This window comes from Schistocerca piceifrons, chromosome 3 (assembly GCF_021461385.2).
Source record: "Schistocerca piceifrons isolate TAMUIC-IGC-003096 chromosome 3, iqSchPice1.1, whole genome shotgun sequence".
Classification (NCBI taxonomy): domain Eukaryota; kingdom Metazoa; phylum Arthropoda; class Insecta; order Orthoptera; family Acrididae; genus Schistocerca; species Schistocerca piceifrons.
In genome coordinates, this window is record NC_060140.1 from 648,807,746 (window position 1) to 648,825,273 (window position 17,528).

The window sequence follows — 17,528 nt, forward strand, 5'->3', positions numbered from 1 at the left end:
GTTGTATCATTCCTGTAACTTTTTGTTCTATAAAAATGTTATTTGGACAAACTCCTCTTTAATTGAGTAATATAGTACGAAACCCTACATTTCTATAATAACGAAGTTAGGTTTGTTCGATTCTGAGCCTATAAATGAGTTGAAATCGGTCAGTTCGATGATGCAAAAATTGCACGCTATCAGTGCTATATTGTTTTTCTCATTTCAATATTTGTAAGTGGAAGTTGCAGTCTATGTATTTAGTGTGGTTATTATTACCATGCAAACTATTTCTTTGCATGGATAGCTAAAAATAACACGGTTTTACGTCACCAAACGCGCTCTTTTCTGACTACGATTCCTAAACCTGCAGCTAAGTATTATATGAGAATAAAATCAAACTATAACGAGTAAAGAAATAATCTCTTACAGAATCATTTTATGCTGTAAAAATAGAGCGAAAGATCTAACACCTTCTTTCGAATTTTATAGCTATGTGTTTTCTTTTCTTGCTGGCAATATGGTGTATCCTTTACATGAATGTTTTTCTATCGCATAAAACTAAAATCACAAGAATGCCTACTGCAGGAAAAGCATACCTAACACGCTATAGTATTTTAGTAAATTCCACCTTGCGAGAAGAATTTTGTTAAGTTTCACGTCTGACATAATTTATTGACATCTATGAATTTGTTTAAATTCGGCACATGTAATCTATATTGTGTAACATTGGATATGTCACTGCGTTCTTATATTTTTGGCTAAAACGTTCCTTTCTGGTTTTGCGCATTGTTCATTTCATCAACACCTAATAAATAAGTTTGTTTTTGAATTTTCTGCGTTTAAACGTATTGATCTCATAAAAGAGGCTTCTTTGGTTTATTTTGTGTCAAGGTACGCCCTTCCTGAACGCGGATTGCTCTTGCAAAAGTGACTTCATGAAAATGAAATTGAGTGAGTCACTATTTCAGGTATATACATATAGGATTAAATGACTCCCTCGCCTTTCCTTAATTGTAGATGTTATACTAATTTCTAGTCATCAAGAACTGCTAACTTCCATTTATTTTTTGACGAAAAAAAGAAAGGTGGAATTAAAATTCATTTCACATTAGTGTGTTGTCAGTGCATTGGCATCCTGTTATAGTTCTTCTTTTTGTTATTTAGAGAACCTACCCTAACACCTGCGTACTCTACTGAGGCTGATCTTTGGGAAAAGACAGCGTTTCTTTTATTTGATAATGAGGGCTCAGGCGCAAAATAATTTCATAAATCAAATAAAAAATCTCCTGGACTTTGCTGAAGGTACATGTCTAAAACAATTCTTGGCCATGTACACGTTTGTATGCCTCAATGTGTGTATGGTTACAGAAGGCAACTTTTTGAATGTGAAAAGCAGACAATTAGACACCAATTGTTTCGTTAATCCAAGAGCGCAGGGAAACGATGTTGGTGTACACTCCTGGGTATGGTGGGTAAAAACAGCCATAGCCCCACGAGACGATTCCGTATTGCGTGGAGTTCGCAACCAGGGGACCACCTTTGTCACCATTGCAAGCGTCTTTGCCGCCTTCTGGCTCACCAGCGCAAATCATGTTCTCTGTGACTATTCCTTCGTAGGTGTCGTTGCAGGAGGAACGGTCGATGATAGTCGTGTTGACGGCGTGCAGCTGCTCCGGGTAGTCCACCCCAGGTTGAAGGCTACCCCAGCCGCTCACCGTGACGGTGGTGCCGGCCTCGAGCTCCTCAGTAGCCAGAGCCACAGCCTATGGAAACAGTGATGGCAATAACAGGGCAGTCCGCTGTGAGAGGTGAACATTAAATAAATAGTGTAGATAATATGAGTAACAAAGAAATAATCTTTCTTTAAAAATTAATGTGCTATTAGGGTTGTGAATACCAAACAAATGAGTTCAGATACGTTTTTGGATAAAACCAACGATTTAACGAAAATCGAAAGTAATGCGGCTTTATAGGTTCTTAGATTTCAAGGACTGGTGCCTTATAAGCTGATACGGACATCATAATGTTGTAAGAAGTGACTTTCTTATTTGAATCGAATTTAGGGCTAATGGTCCTCAGTATATCATAGAAATGACAACGAACTTGGAACAGTGATTATGACTAGGGAAGGGGTCATAGTAACAAACATAGAGAAATGCCGAATAGTAGAGGTACAGCCGGCATGGTCTGTAATATAAGATTAATTAATTTCTTTGCTCTTCAGTTACAGGAAAAATTAACAGAGGAGCGTTTTTCAACGATTAGATAGTCCCATTTTTACAATCCATCCCAAACAAATAATATTTTAGGTGATTTTTGCAGTGTAACCGGGTCCAAAATCAGACATCCAGACATACATGGTACTGAAGAACAACATCAGAGTGTTACATCCACTTCATAAGTTAGAGCTTAAATAAGATGACTAGCTGTACTGACAGAATGTATGCAACATACAGGTTAAGGGAACACGTTTTGCAGTCATAGCTATGGCCAACCATAATCTCAGATAATGTGGCGTTCGTATGTACTATAGACAGAAGGAACCTACAGAGCAAGAGGATTGTGAAAATTAAACTTAGCTCATCTGGAAGACACAAGACGCTGTGCTGCCTTTCATAATATCTGGGTAGAAAAGAAAGAAAGTTCCCAGCGTACAATTCAGCTACAGTATTAACTGGTGGATGAAGTTTACAAAACCAGCTATAATATAAACCATGAGGAATCCCCGCCAACAATGCCATACGATTTCATTTGTTTACGCTTGCGAAAACTGTCTCTACCAGAAGAAAACCGAATTTTATTTTAAGCGTCTGAGACACTAGTTAAAACTTGATGCAACAGTAATAGCAAAGTCTATGCTAATTAACAAAGCATTTTCAAAAAGTTGTACACCAAGAAACGGCATCAATGTATCACGTTATACAAGAAAATAAAAAAAGAAACCTGAAACTACTTACAGATATGATAATTGCACCCAGGCGACAAAGTCATTTGATAGCGATGTGCACATATACACTATGTAATCAAAAGTATCAGGACATCTGGCTGAAAATGACTTACAGATTCGTGACGCCCTCCATCGGTACTGATGCAATTGAATATAGTATTGGCCCACCCTTAGCCTTGATGTCAGTTTCCACTCTCGCAGGCATACGTTGAATCAGGTGCTGGAAGGTTTCTTGGGGAATGGCAGCCCGTTCTTCACGGTGTTCTGAATTGAGGAGAAGTATCGTTGTCGGTCGGTGAGACCTGGAACGAAGTCGGCATTGCAAAACATCCCAAAGGTGTTCTATAGGAATTAGATCAGGACTCTGTCCAGGCTAGTCCGTTACAGGAATGTTATTGTCGTATAACCACTCCGCAACAGGCCTTGTATTATGAACAGGTGTTTGATCGTGTTGAAAGATGCAATCGCAATTCCCGAATTGCTCTTCAACCAGTGGGAAGCCAGAAGATACTTAAAACATCAGTGTAGCCCTGTGCTGTGATAGTACCACGCAAAACAAGGGGCGCAAGCCACCTCCATGAGAAACACGACCACACCATAACACTACCGCCTCCGAATATTACTGTTGGCACTATGCACGTTGGCAGATGACGTTCACCGGGCATTCGCCGTACGCACACTCTGCCATTGGATCGCCACATTGTGTACCGTGATTCGTCACTCCACACAACGTTTTTCCATTGTTCAATCGTCCAATGTTTCCGCTCTATACACAAATAGATGCTTTGTTTGGCATTTACCAGGGCGATGTGTGGCTTATGAGCAGTCGCTCGACCATGAAATCCAAGTTTTCTCACCTCCCGCCTAACTGTCATAGTACTTGCAGTGGATCCTGATGCAGTTTCCAATTCCTGTGTGATAGTCTGGATAGATGTCTGCCTATTACACATTACGACCCTCTTCAACAGTCGGCGGTCTCTGTCAGTCAACAGACGAGGTCAGCGCGTACGCTTTTGCGCTCTACGTGAGCCTTCACGTTTCCACTTAATTGTCAAATCGGAAACAGTGTACTTAGGGATGTTTCGGTGTGTGAAAATCTCACGTGCAGACATATGACACAATTGACACCCAATCACGTGACCACGTTCGAAGTCCGTGAGTTCTGCGGAGCGCCCCATTCTGCCCTCTCACGATGCCTAATGACTACTGAGATGGTTGATGTGAAGTACCTAGTAGTAGGTGGCAGTACCGTGCACCTAATATGAAAAACGTATGTCTTTGGGGGTGTCCGGATACTTTTGATCACACAGTGTACAAATGGCGGTATAACCGCGTACACGAGGTATAAAAGGCCAGTGCATTGGCGGAGTTGTCATTTGTACACAAGGGATTCATGTGGAAAGGTTTGCGACGTGATTATGACCGCACAACGGGATTTAACAGACTCTGAATATCGAATGGCAGTTGAAGCTAGACGGATGGTACATTTCTTTAAGGAAGTCGCTAGGGAATTCAATATTCCGAGATCCATAGTGTAAAGAGTGTGCCGAGAATGCCAAATTTCAGCATTACCTCTCACGACGGACGGCTTTCACTTAACGACAGAGAGCAGCGGCGTTTGCGTAGAGTTGTCAGTGCGAACAGACAAGCAGCACTGCGTGAAATAACAGCAAAAATCAATGTAGAACATATGACGAACGTATACGTTAGGACAGTGCGGCGAAACTTGAAGTTGATGGTCTATGGCAGCAGACGACCGACACGAATGCGCTTGCTAACAGCAAGACGGCGCCTGCAGCGCCTCTCCTGGGCTCGTGACAGTATAGGTTGGGGCCTAAAGGACAGGAAAATCGCCGTGTGATCGGGTGAGTTCTGATTTCAGTTCGTAAGAGCTGATGGTAGGATTCGAGTTTGGTGCAGACCCCGCGAAGCTATGGACCCAAATTTTCAACACTGAATTTAGCAAGCTGGTGGTGGCTTCATAATGTGAGCTGTGTTTACATGGAGTGGACAGGGTCCTCTGGTCCAGCTGAACCGAGCATTAACTGACTGTGTTCTGCTTGTTGGAAAACATCTGCAGACATTCATGGACATCATGTCCCTAAATAACGATGCGCCATGTCACCGGTCCATCGTCGTTGGCAATTGGTTTGAAAAAGTTCTTTACAATTTGAGCGAATTATGTAGCCAACATGAATCCCATCGAACATTTATGAGACGTAATCTAGAGTTTAGTTCGTGCACAAAATACTTCATCGCCACCACTTTCGCAATTATGGACAGCTAGGGAGGCAGTGTGGACCATTGTTTCTGCACGGGACTTCCGACGTCTTATTGAGTCCATGTCATGTCGAGTTGTTGCGCTATGCCGGCCAAAAAGAGGCCCGACGTGATATTAGCAGGTGTCCCATGACTTTGTCAACACAGTGTACAAGCACGATGCTACTGAACAAACAAGCTGAAAAAAAGAAGAAATCCTTAGTTACATTACAGAACTAGCAACCAGCATAGCAACGGACGAAAAGACACAGAGAGTTATTATATGACAACGAAAAAAAAATCCAGAGGAAGAAGAACACTTCGCAACAGAGCTAACCGTGAAAGTAGTTGGTGCTACTGAAAAGAACTAAAAATGTTTATACGGCCCTGTTGCTTACATATGCATCTCGAGATAATTGTGGATGGGACAGTGGTGTGGTCCTAATTGCCAAAAACCGAGGAGGAAAGACAGTCAGAGTCTTCGACCTGTAACACTGCTCAACAGTGACTACAAAATTTTCATGCGGATCACACTGTGATTCAGTTCAGTTGTCAGCACTATAACTGGAACATACCAGGCATGTGTGGAGGAAGATCGGCTGATACACCAAACTTTAACTGATTACAGAGGCATCAGAACAAAAGTAGAAGCTCGCTATTTGCAATGCGCAATCATATCGCTTGACATCGAAAAAGCCTTTGATAAAGTCAACCATTTGTCTTTTCCAGACTGTGAAAGCATTGAACTTCCCAAAAAGTAACTGACACAGCAAAGAACCTCCCAAAATTGGCATGTCCGGACACAGGGTAAACGGACAAGTACGTAGACTACTACAAATTAATAATTCGGTACGACAAGATTACCCCGTCTCCTTAGCGCTATATGCAATAGCTGTTGATGATTTTCTCTTTACCCTGGGGCAACAACTTTATGGATTACAAATGTGTGATCAGAAGATCATATGCCAAGCATACACGGACCACATACGTGCGATTCCTGGGGATGGAAGAAAATGAGAGGGAAGAAGCGCGTTAAATCATAAGGAATTATGAAGCCAGAACATGAAACAAATTAAACCGAAATAAGACGGGACTTCTGAACATTGGTAGATATGTAGAATTTTGAGCGGAAGAACAAATTATTGGCTAAACTACAGTCAGCATACAACAAAACAGTTTGAAAAATCCAAAAGCAGTACAAAAATTACACACCTGTTACAAAAAAAAAAAAAACAAAAAAAAGGAATATCTTGAACGACTACATAGAGGATGTTCGTATTCATAGGACTTGTACGTTAGTGAGTTCTCCAGAAATTATTAACATTTCAGTCACCTCGCTTCAGAATATGTCGTGTTCGCCATGGGCCTTGATAATTTGTTCCATGCGTTGAAGCACCAATGCGTATAAGGCGCAAATTTCGTCCTGTGCAATATCCATCCATGCTGCTTTCATTTCCAAAGTTCATCTGTGGTGGTTGGCATTGGGTCACAGTCCTGCACTCTTCGTTTCACCATATCCGATACATTTTCGATTGGCGGCAAGTCCGGTGATCTGGCTTTCCCAGGGCAGAAGGCTGACATCCTGTGCCACCAAGATGACACGTGTTCGAGCCGAAACATGTGCTCATGCATTGTCTTACTGAAGAATGGCATTTGGGGTGTTGTGCAGAAACTGTATGCTACAGGTCGTAGTATGTCATTCACTTAGGTCACATGGGTGACAGTGGCCTGGACATGCACCAACTGCGATTTGTGATTGTACGCAGTAGCGCGCTACACCATAAGGCATTGAGTTGGTGCTGTTCGTCTAGTGTGAAAGCAGTTACTGTGATGCTACTCCCCCCCCCCCCGGTCTGCGGAGAACCAAAATGCGGCCATCATTTTCAAAAAAAGAGAACCTGGATTCGTCCGAAAACATTATGGTGCCATTCCTGTCGCCAGCGACGTCGTTCACACACCACTGCCGTCTAGCGTGTTTCTACACATTCATCAAAGGTAAGCGGAGATGTGGACTCAACCGATGCCGTAATAAAGGGACGGACTGTCCCTGCTGATAGTGTGCACACTGTTTCATTGTTACACCATAGCCGAGGACGCCGATGTGGCTGAGCGCTTCTAGGCGCTTCAGTTCGGAACTGCGTCGCTGCTACGGTCGCAGGTTCGAATCCTGCCTCGGGCATGGATGTGTGTGCTGTCCTTAGGTTATTTATGTTTAAGTAGTTCTACATCTAGGGGACTGATGACCTCAGATGTTAAGTCCCATCGTACTTAGAGCCATTTGAATCATTTTTTAGCCGAGGACGACGCAGATCTCTCCTGCAATGACATTAGGTTGAGGTGTCGATCTTTCCGGGGGTGGTCTGGGCGGTGCAACCTGACCCATTTCCTCGTGTTCTACGGCCTTCTGTGAACTATTCTGCATACGCCCGTTGCACTGCCGAAACATTTCGTTCCACACGAGTAGTATTTTGCCGGATGGAAGCATTACGTCCTCTCATGCCAATAACGCGCCCTCTTTCAGGCTCATTGATTTGACCTTACGAAAGGCATATACGTCTGTGAGAAATCCCGCACGTCTGCTCAGATTACACAGATCTATTATCATCGGTTTACAGCGACAACGAGATCCATAGGCACATTTTACCGGTAGGTGGCGTTGCGTCGTGATGTCGACGTTTACCTTGAAATCGCCGGCCGACGTAGTTCAAATGCTAATCATTTCTGGAGAACATACTACTGCAACGTCCTGTGAATATGAACGTCCTACCTCCCATGGTTCACTGTGTTCTGTTTTTTCTGGACATGAGTATACGTTTGGTCAGTAGCTATATGATATCCGAAATAAACAGAGTCGCTCACGTACAGCAATTACCAAGATACATAGCTCAGTAAATACCAGCACCCCTTAGTCAAATTATCAGCAGAGGTCACCTAAAACATTTTCTCTAAGAGTACAGCTTCATCGAAAGAACAATTCCAGACAAAGATCTATACAAAATCGAAGCAGTCAGCAGCAACATGGCAGAAAAGGAAGGGAAGAATAGAACAAAGCAAAAGTCTATGGAATAAAGCTGGAGCAAAGTCTCGGAAAATATTCGGGACTCACACTTATGAACCAATGTGAGGTCAACGAGGTACTTGGCTGCAAACAGGAAAACCCCGACCAACGCAAAAAACCAAACAGTTCATCTGTCAGACACACCAAACTACATCAGGTGCAACCTACTGCACTTGGACGAACGTGTAGTATCTGGTTAAAAGTATGTGAACACCTATCAGTGTCCACCATGCACATTTATGAAGACTTGAACTCTGCAAAGAACACTTTCAATGAGGTGCCAGAAAATTTGCGTAGGAGTGGTAGCCCATTCTTCCTCAAAACCCGAGACCGCAGAAGGTTGTGATATAGGATGCTGGGGTCTGGAGCGAAGTCAACCTTCCAACTCTTTCCAAAGATATTTCTTTGGGATCAGCTCGGTACTCTGGGTCGGCCAACCCATTTCAGAAATGTTAATGTCCACAAACAAATGAATCAGAAATATTGCATTATGCGTTGTCTTGCTGGTAAAATCACTCATCGCCCTCGAACTGTTCTGCTGCATGCAGTACACACTGTGGTAAAATTTGTTCACCTCCTTTCGCATTTACCAGTTCCTTAAGCGCAATTATGGATCACAATCCTAACCACGAAAATACCCCCATAGTGTCAGATCACCTCCTCTGTACTTCACCGTTGGCACTTTGGATGATGGCAGGTATCGTTCGCCACGGATTCGCAATCCCAGCCCACACAGGCTACAACGTGATTCATCAGTCAAAATCCCTTTATTTCAGGTAATCGATGTTTTGTGGGGCCGCTCTTCAAACCATCTCAAGCATCGCTCAGCATTCACCATATAAATGTGTGGCTTATGAGGAGCGGCTCAATCATTCTACTCCGTCCTTTTCAACCCATTTTTCTAGTTCGGGACCTTTCACATTCGACAAATCGCGCGCTTGCAAGGTGAATTGCAAAGTGTGTTTGCACAGTTCTTCGGTCGAACTGGGCTTCATTTGCCTCATCTCGGCTTGCGTGGTGAAGCCGCCGTGGTGCACTGCCGAGAACGTTGACGGAAGGCATATTCATCACTGAAATAGATAAGCGAAAGACCGTTACTCGAATACTGGAACAATCTGCTCCAAGAAAGCAAAGATTTCCGAAAGTCCATTTAAACTGGAATGGGAAATTCTTTCTTTATTTGTTAGTTGTGACAATAGCGCCAAATGTCAAATCTGCCGTACAGAAATTATATGTGTAAGAAAATCATCTATTTGAAGACACTATAGCAAATTGCAATCACAATAGTATACTGAAATCATAGGGGAAGCCAGAGAAAAAAAAATTACAGTGCAAACTTTAGCGCCAGAGAATTCTATACCCACAAATGAGGCTTGTATCAGCACTTTATCATATTTACTTTGATCAAAGGATCTGCGAAACGAACTGAAGTTTGTTTACATTCCTCTCAATTGTGTATTCGTTTTCGTTTTCGCTTGTACTATTCCCAAACCCATTCTTTTTTTCTCTGATTTAGTGCGACGAAGATGAAGGGTACCTTGAAGGATTCAGAACTAGTTGTAAAGTTGCTTTATGTTTAGCAAGAGCACGGAAGCCGCTTGGTGAAGGGCCATTAATAAACAATATTTTGTTGGATGTAGTAGAGACAGTAAGTCCCACAATATCTCCCACATACAGCAGAATACCCGTTTTCTAGAACGATAAAATATGGCGAAGCAGCGACATTGCCGGGAATTTCATGAACAACTGTCAGCCAAATTTGAAAACGTCCAGGCGGGCTTGATGAGTCCATGGATCAGTTAGCCGTTTTTTTCGTGGCGTGAATGACGACCTAAATGTAACGGAAGAGCTCATGGATATGATGTCGATAAAGGACACTGCTGCAGCAGTGGATATGTGAGAAGCGATCGAAATGACAACTGAAAGAATAGGACTCACTTGAAGAAAGCTCTTTTTTGTAACCACAGACGAGGTGCCAGCAATGCATGGTAAAGTTAAAAGGATTATTGGCCTACTGCGGAGAAAGCTTAACACACTGAATTTATCTTCCGCTTATTGTTTTGCCCACGAAGAGGTTGTTTGTGCAAAAGTTATCGGAGTTCAAGATGTAATGAATGTTGTGGTGCGCATCGTGAAATGTATTCGTTCTCATGGACTCATTCATCGTCATTTCAAAGAATTTTTTATTTCATTTGAAGAGGAGTATCCAGATATGTCGTGCCATGCTCATGGACGGTGACTGAGCAAGAGATAAATAATTTCCCGCATTTTTCGACTGCGCCACGCCGTGGCTCAATTTTTAGAGGACAAGGGAAACTAGAGCCACTCATGCATGACCCTGAATGGGCAGTTGATTTAGGATTTTTAGCAGTAAACTTCAGCTCCTGAAAAAACAACTTTTCTATAGAGGTAAGCAACTCTTTACTTAGTTAGGTATCTGGATTTTTAAAAGTGCTTTATTCAAAACGGTACTTTGGTTTTATTTTACAGCATATGCGCGGGAAGTAGCACGCTTTGAAAAATTTGTCAAATTGCTACAATCCCCTAAAAATGAGTTAGGCAACCGACTCCAGTTAATGCACCGGTATACCACTAAGAGTAAAATAAAGTCGATTTTGTTAAATGTACAAGCATAACATTAAATTAAAAACAACAGTAAACAGTACCTTTTTATTGAAACATATCGCCTTTTAATACTTCAAAGCAACTTTATACGCTACTCTCATTTATTACCATTTAGTTTTGTTCTTGTTTCAGGAAATTACTAACTTGCAGCCAACGTTTGAATTGTTGGTAAAGCCCGGCAATTGAAAGTGCACCTTTCTACTTACATTTCAAACTAATCCACTTGCAAACCGATGAATACCGAAAGGTTTTATTTTATAATACCAAAGGTTTGCTCGAATTCTACCAGAATTTGTCGAAGGAAGAATTTCCTAAGCTGCTCACAAGGGAACCTCCCCATCGCACCCCCCTCAGATTTAGTTATAAGTTGGCACAGTGGATAGGCCTTGAAAAACTGAACACAGATCAATCGAGAAAACAGGAAGAAGTTGTGTGGAACTATGAAAAAATTAAGCAAAATATACAAACTGAGTAGTCCATGACGCAGATAGGCAACATCAAGAACAGTGTGAGCTCAGGAGCGCCGTGGTCCCGTGGTTAGCCTGAGCAGCTGCGGAACGAGAGGTCCTTGGTTCAAGTTTTCCCTCGAGTGAAAAGTTTACTTTCTTTATTTTCGCAAAGTTATGATCTGTCCGTTCGTTCATTGACGTCTCTGTTCATTGTAATAAGTTTAGTGTCTGTGTTTTGCGACCGCAACGCAAAACCGTGCGATTAGTAGACGAAAGGACGTGCCTCTCCAATGGGAACCGAAAACATTTGATCGCAAGGTCATAGGTCAACCGATTCCTCCACAGGAAAACAGCTCTGATATATTCTATACGACACTGGTGACGGCATGTGTGTCACATGACAGGAATATGTTGTCGACCCACCGAACTTGTACACTTGGCGAATGGCTAAAAAGATTCTTCTACCTTGCCCGATTTAGGTTTTCTTGTGGATATGATAATCACTCCCAAAAAAGAGATGACAAAATAAGTTTGTCACATAAACTGCAGAAAGCAAATTTAAAGTTATTATTATTATCATTATTATTATTTAAACTTCTTTTGCACGGGTAATCGTGTCCCATCAGACTCAGTCCTCCACACCCACTGCACATAAACATTTGGCAATTACGAAGAAAACGGAGGTGAAGTTTTGGAAAAGGTCGGGACGGGGCGGGCGAGACAAGCGTAAGGAAAGAGAAAGATAGCGCTATTGCAAAAAAATGATTCAATGGCTCTGAGCACTATGGGACTTAACTACTGTGGTCATCAGTCCCCTAGAACTTAGAACTAATTAAACCTAACTAACCTAAGGACATCACACACATCCATGCCCGAGGCAGGATTCGAACCTGCGACCGTAGCGGTCACGCGACTCCAGACTGTAGCGCCTAGAACCGCACGGCCACTCCGGCCGGCAGCGCTATTGCACAAGGTCGGAAAGCGGTGATTTGACCCATTGTCAATATAGAACAGCCTTCTTCTGCAGTCTGATACAAACACCCCGAGAAACTCTATTTTACTTTTACCACTGGTAGCAGTTTTAAACTCACGAGAGATTCCTGTCTCAAGTCTCATGCGATTTTTACCGATGGAGGTGTCGCAATTGTTAGCACACCGTACTCGCAGGTTCATATCCGCGTCCTGCCATCCAGATTTAGGGTTTCGGTGATTTCCCTAAACTTCTCCAGTCCAATGCCGGTATGGTTGCTTCGAAATTGTTTCTTCACCACCGCGGGCCTGTGCTCCGTCTCTGATGACCTAGATGTCTACGGGACGTTATACCCTAACATTGCTTCCTTCATGAGAGTTTTTACAGTCAATCCCCGAAATGCTCTACGGTTGCTGTCCTTCATTACATGAGGTCTGCCTGGTCTCACTTTAGCTGTGGTTGTTCCTCCACGCTTCCACTTCATATTCATATCGCCTCGCCAGCCTTCGGCCTTGGCGGCATCAGAAGGGTTGAAATATCCTAAATGGATTTGTTACTCAGGTGACATCCAATGAAATAGTGCACGTTCGAGGTCACTAAACTTTCCTGGTCGGCCGGCTCTAGTGTTACCTCTTCTCTACTGAAAACACAATACTCCCTGCAGTCTTTTATACTAGCGTACCTGCATGTTGTTGCGTCATGTAGTGGTCAAATATGCATTGGATAGGGATGTCCGGATACTTTTGATCATATCGTGTAGATAAACGTGTGGCAATGTAAAGGTAATATGGTTCCTCTGCAGACAGAATCTTATGTTTTATATACGACTCACAGCACAGTTACACTGCATAGACGAGTTAGTCCAGATGAAGCATCCTATTCTTAGACTAAAAGACGAGCAGTGACCTTGCTAAAGGGACAGATGGTGCAGCACATTTTAACGGAAAAGGAAAAAAATTAAAGCAGTTTACCGGCTAAATATGATAACAAAGCATCAGGAGGATGAACAAATCAAAAAATCTACTAATGAAAATTTACCAGTTTGCTAACTGGAACATTCAAACACAGAGAAACTTTTAACTTTAAACTTAGTTTTTAGTATTTATATGTGTTTTTATTTATTTGTTATGCTACTGAAAGTAATGCCTTCTTTTAAAATTATATTGAAGAGTAATTTTTAGGTCAATGAGAAAGAAATTCATTTAATTCAAGTCTTGTCAGTACGATTAGTTTAGTTTTCAAATCTGCATTTCACTTCTTTCTATCCTAACGGAGATAATATTTTCATTTTAAACCTTTAGGAAAAGAAAATGACAGTTCACTTGCCAAGGAGTTCATTCGAAGAAGTTCATTTTAATGTCTAAGTTGGAGACCCTTAGTTCCACGACGAATTGTATATGATTTACCACAATTCATCTCATAAAGAAGCAACATGTAATTTCTAATGAAATGAAACAACAGAAATGGTATCAGAAAGGCGGCATAATTTTAATTTCAAACTTCCTAATAGCAAAGTATGCCTTCTTCGGCTCTTATAACTGCCGCCTGGTTTCTATGCCATTTTGTTAATAACGTTCCACTCCAAGTACTTTGCTCCCACTACCTTCCGAAGGCACAAGGCGTAATAAACTAACACGAGAGCAGATTCTTAATGTCAGCCCTCTAGTTGAAAAATTTAGCGAATTCAATACCCCGTTAGTCTTCGTTTCTATGACTATAGCATGGCCTTCGAATGTGATAAAGGTAATAAGATGTTCGTGAACGCCCATGTCTGCAAGTACGCCCCACAGTTCTATGATGGGAAGGCAATAATCAGACTAGGAAAAAGTATTTCAAGACCTTTTGAACCATGTAAAGGAGCTAGACATGACTGCATTCTATCATCGGTTCTGTTTAACAACTATGGAGAATATGTTACGAGAAAGAGTCTTCCTGGCTGGGCTGGTGGGATCAAAATTGCAGGACGAAGAGTCCGTAATTTAAGTTTTGGTGATGACACTGTACTGTGCACAGAATCAAAACTGTAAATAAAGAAACTACCGGGTAGGGTTAAGACAGAAAATGAAAAACTTAGACTGTCAATCAGTAAGAAAATGACAAAGATCATGATAACTGACAGAGGTGAATCAATATCAGCCGCTGACGTACTATCAGAATATGAGAAGTGGATCACTTTGTCTACTTGGGCTCTGTGATTCAGAAAGAGGGTGGCCAACACAGTGAATAAAATGCAGGATTGTTCTGGATAGGGATGCTGCACCGAAACTGAAAGTGTTTTGAAAGATGGAGTCCTAACCATACAACAAAATTAACAGTGCACAATCTCTAATATTTCCAATTTTCCTTTATTGCGCTGAAACATAGACAATAACAAAAGGGGACCAAAAAGACTTGATCTTTTGACATATGGACTTGGAAGAGGTTGCTGAGAATATCATGGATAGACAGAAAGACCAATCAAATCAATCCTTCAAGAACACAGGGTGTTTCCAGTGAATCCTGCAGTTATTTGGTCATATAACTCTACGACAGGAGGATAACTTGGAAAAAATGATCATCAGTGGCAAAGTCGAAGGTAAAAGGTAGTAGGGACGACCACCAAGATGATGGACGAACCAGATAATGGAGAAGACATACCAAACATGACGCTAGGCACTCCGAGATGTAGAAGTCGGGGAAAAATGGAGATATTCTTAAGAGTATTTGTGGTGGGTCGCCAATTTTCAACTATGTAAAACGGAGTGATGACGACCTTCAAACAATTCCAGAGTGTATTCTAATCAACACTGGCACTGTACCCAGGCTAATGCACGTAGTTCTGCAGAGCAATGGAAGGGGTGAAAGAGAGGAAGGAGATCCTACATATAATATAAATATTACAAACGTATCGGTTAAGTATTTGTCCCTTAAAAGGCAAAAGTTCCAAGTTCGATATCAGGTCCGCCAAACAGTTGTAATTTACCAGGAAGATTCAAACCAACTCACACTTCGCTACAGAGTGGAAATTCATTGTGCGACCGTAGTTTGATTTTGTAAGATTTTTCTGAATGAAATATTTCTGTACAGAATACCTGAACGTTGTCGTCAAACGAGATGGAGCCAGAGATCTCGAAGAAACCAATGTCTCTATCTGTCAAAACATAATCGAAATCTTCGTGCCAGAACAAATCGGACACCGTGTATGTGGCGCCGCCACTCTCGCGTATAGATGTACCGACCCGCAGCACGTAATAAATCGGTTCGGTGCCCCAGATGCACCACGCAGCCGTCATCACCCAGTTGGCGCTGACGATGGAGGCGCCGCAGCGGTGCGCCTCCACATACTCCACGGAGACCTGCCAGGGGAACTGCGAGATGTCCGCCGGCTCGCCCCCCAGAACACGGTCGTCGCCCCCTAGTGTGGGTGCTACACTGCAGGCTGCGGCCAGCAGCCACAAGGTGAGGGCCGGACACATCTCTGTCGGGACAGCCAGACAACACTGTCGTCCGCGTTGTGTACCAGCAACTGCCTCACGAGTTATCTGCACCTCTCCAGATTTATCAGTCGCTTTGAATCGAAACAGATTTATTATCAGTTGCGCCAGCCTCTCCTAACGGCTCTAGCTATTACCATAAGCGAAGTATCAACGTGCTAAAATTATCTGTAAAGTATTGCATGTCCACGAATAACCCACTAGTAAGTTTCCACCAATGAACAAAGGTCTGCCTGAGCTTCCCACATAATGAATTGTCCACTGGTTTATCCCTTGACTGGAAGAGAGTCAAATGATTAAATGAATGAGGTTCGGTGTTTGCACGATTGTACACTAGCGTGTATCCACAGGACATGTGGCCTGTAATTGAAGAAGTGTCATGATGATCTCTCCATTGGCAAAAGATTCCGGAATAGTCCCCCATTCGGATCTCCGGGAGGGGACTGCCAAGGGGGAGGTTACCATGAGAAAAAGATTGAATAATCAACGAAAGGATAACGTTCTACGAGTCGGGGCGTGGAATGTCAGAAGCTTGAACGTGTTAGGGAAAGTAGAAAATCTGAAAAGGGAAATGCAAAGGCTCAATCTAGATATAGTAGGGGTCAGTGAAGTGAAGTGGAAGGAAGACAAGGATTTCTGGTCAGATGAGTATTGGGTAATATCAACAGCACCAGAAAATGGTATAACAGGAGTAGGATTCGTTATGAATAGGAAGGTAGGGCAGAGGGTGTGTTACTGTGAACAGTTCAGTGACCGGGTTGTTCTAATCAGAATCGACAGCAGGCCAACACCGACAACGATAGTTCAGGTATACATGCCGACGTCGCAAGCTGAAGATGAACAGATAGAGAAAATGTATGAGGATATTGCAAGGGTAATGCAGTATGTAAAGGGGGACGAAAATCTAATAGTCATGGGCGACTGGAATGCAGTTGTAGGGGAAGGAGTAGAAGAAAAGGTTACAGGAGAATATGGGCTTGGAACAAGGAATGAAAGAGGAGGAAGACTAATTGAGTTCTGTAACAAGTTTCAGCTAGTAATAGCGAATACCCTGTTGAAGAATCACAAGACGAGGAGGTATACTTGGAAAAGGCCGGGAGATACGGGAAGATTTCAATTAGATTACATCATGGTCAGACAGAGATTCCGAAATCAGATACTGGATTGTAAGGCGTACCCAGGAGCAGATATAGACTCAGATCACAATATAGTAGTGATGAAGAGTAGGCTGAAGTTCAAGACATTAGTCAGGAAGAATTAATACGCAAAGAAGTGGGATACGGAAGTACTAAGGAATGACGAGATACGTTTGAAGTTCTCTAACGCTATAGATACAACAATAAGGAATAGCGCAGTAGGCAGTACAGTTGAAGAGGAATGGACATCTCTAAAACGGGCCATCACAGAAGTTGGGAAGGAAAACATGGGTACAAAGAAGGTAGCTGCGAAGAAACCATGGGTAACAGAGGAAATACTTCAGTTGATTGATGAAAGAAGGAAGTACAAACATGTTCCGGGAAAATCAGGAATACAGAAATACAAGTCGCCGAGGAATGAAATAAATAGGAAGTGCAGGGAAGCTAAGACGAAATGGCTGCAGGAAAAATGTGAAGACATAGAAAAAGATATGATTGTCGGAAGGACAGACCCAGCATACAGGAAAGTCAAAACAACCCTTGGTGACATTAAAAGCAACGGTGGTAACATTAAGAGTGCAACGGGAATTCCACTGTTAAATGCAGAGGAGAGAGCAGATAGGTGGAAA

The 17,528-nt window shown here is 42.4% G+C and overlaps 1 protein-coding gene across 1 annotated transcript; it reads right to left on the minus strand.

The window, feature by feature from the left end:
- Positions 1-1,382: 1,382 nt before the first annotated feature.
- LOC124788935 (trypsin-2-like) lies at positions 1,383-15,745 on the minus strand. The gene is made up of 2 exons (XM_047256221.1): positions 15,362-15,745; positions 1,383-1,745 (listed from the first exon to the last, which is right to left on the minus strand). The coding sequence occupies exons 1-2, from the start codon at positions 15,743-15,745 to the stop codon at positions 1,383-1,385; spliced, it is 747 nt and encodes a 248-aa protein (XP_047112177.1).
- Between the last annotated feature and the right edge of the window lie 1,783 nt (positions 15,746-17,528).

Excerpts from the sequence above, each read along its gene's own strand:
- LOC124788935 (XM_047256221.1), bottom strand. The coding sequence starts at position 15,745 with ATGTGTCCGGCCCTCACCTTGTGGCTGCTGGCCGCAGCCTGCAGTGTA. Across the intron at positions 1,746-15,361 it reads CGTTTGACGACAACGTTCAG|GCTGTGGCTCTGGCTACTGA; the intron begins GTATTCTGTACA and ends CTGTTTCCATAG.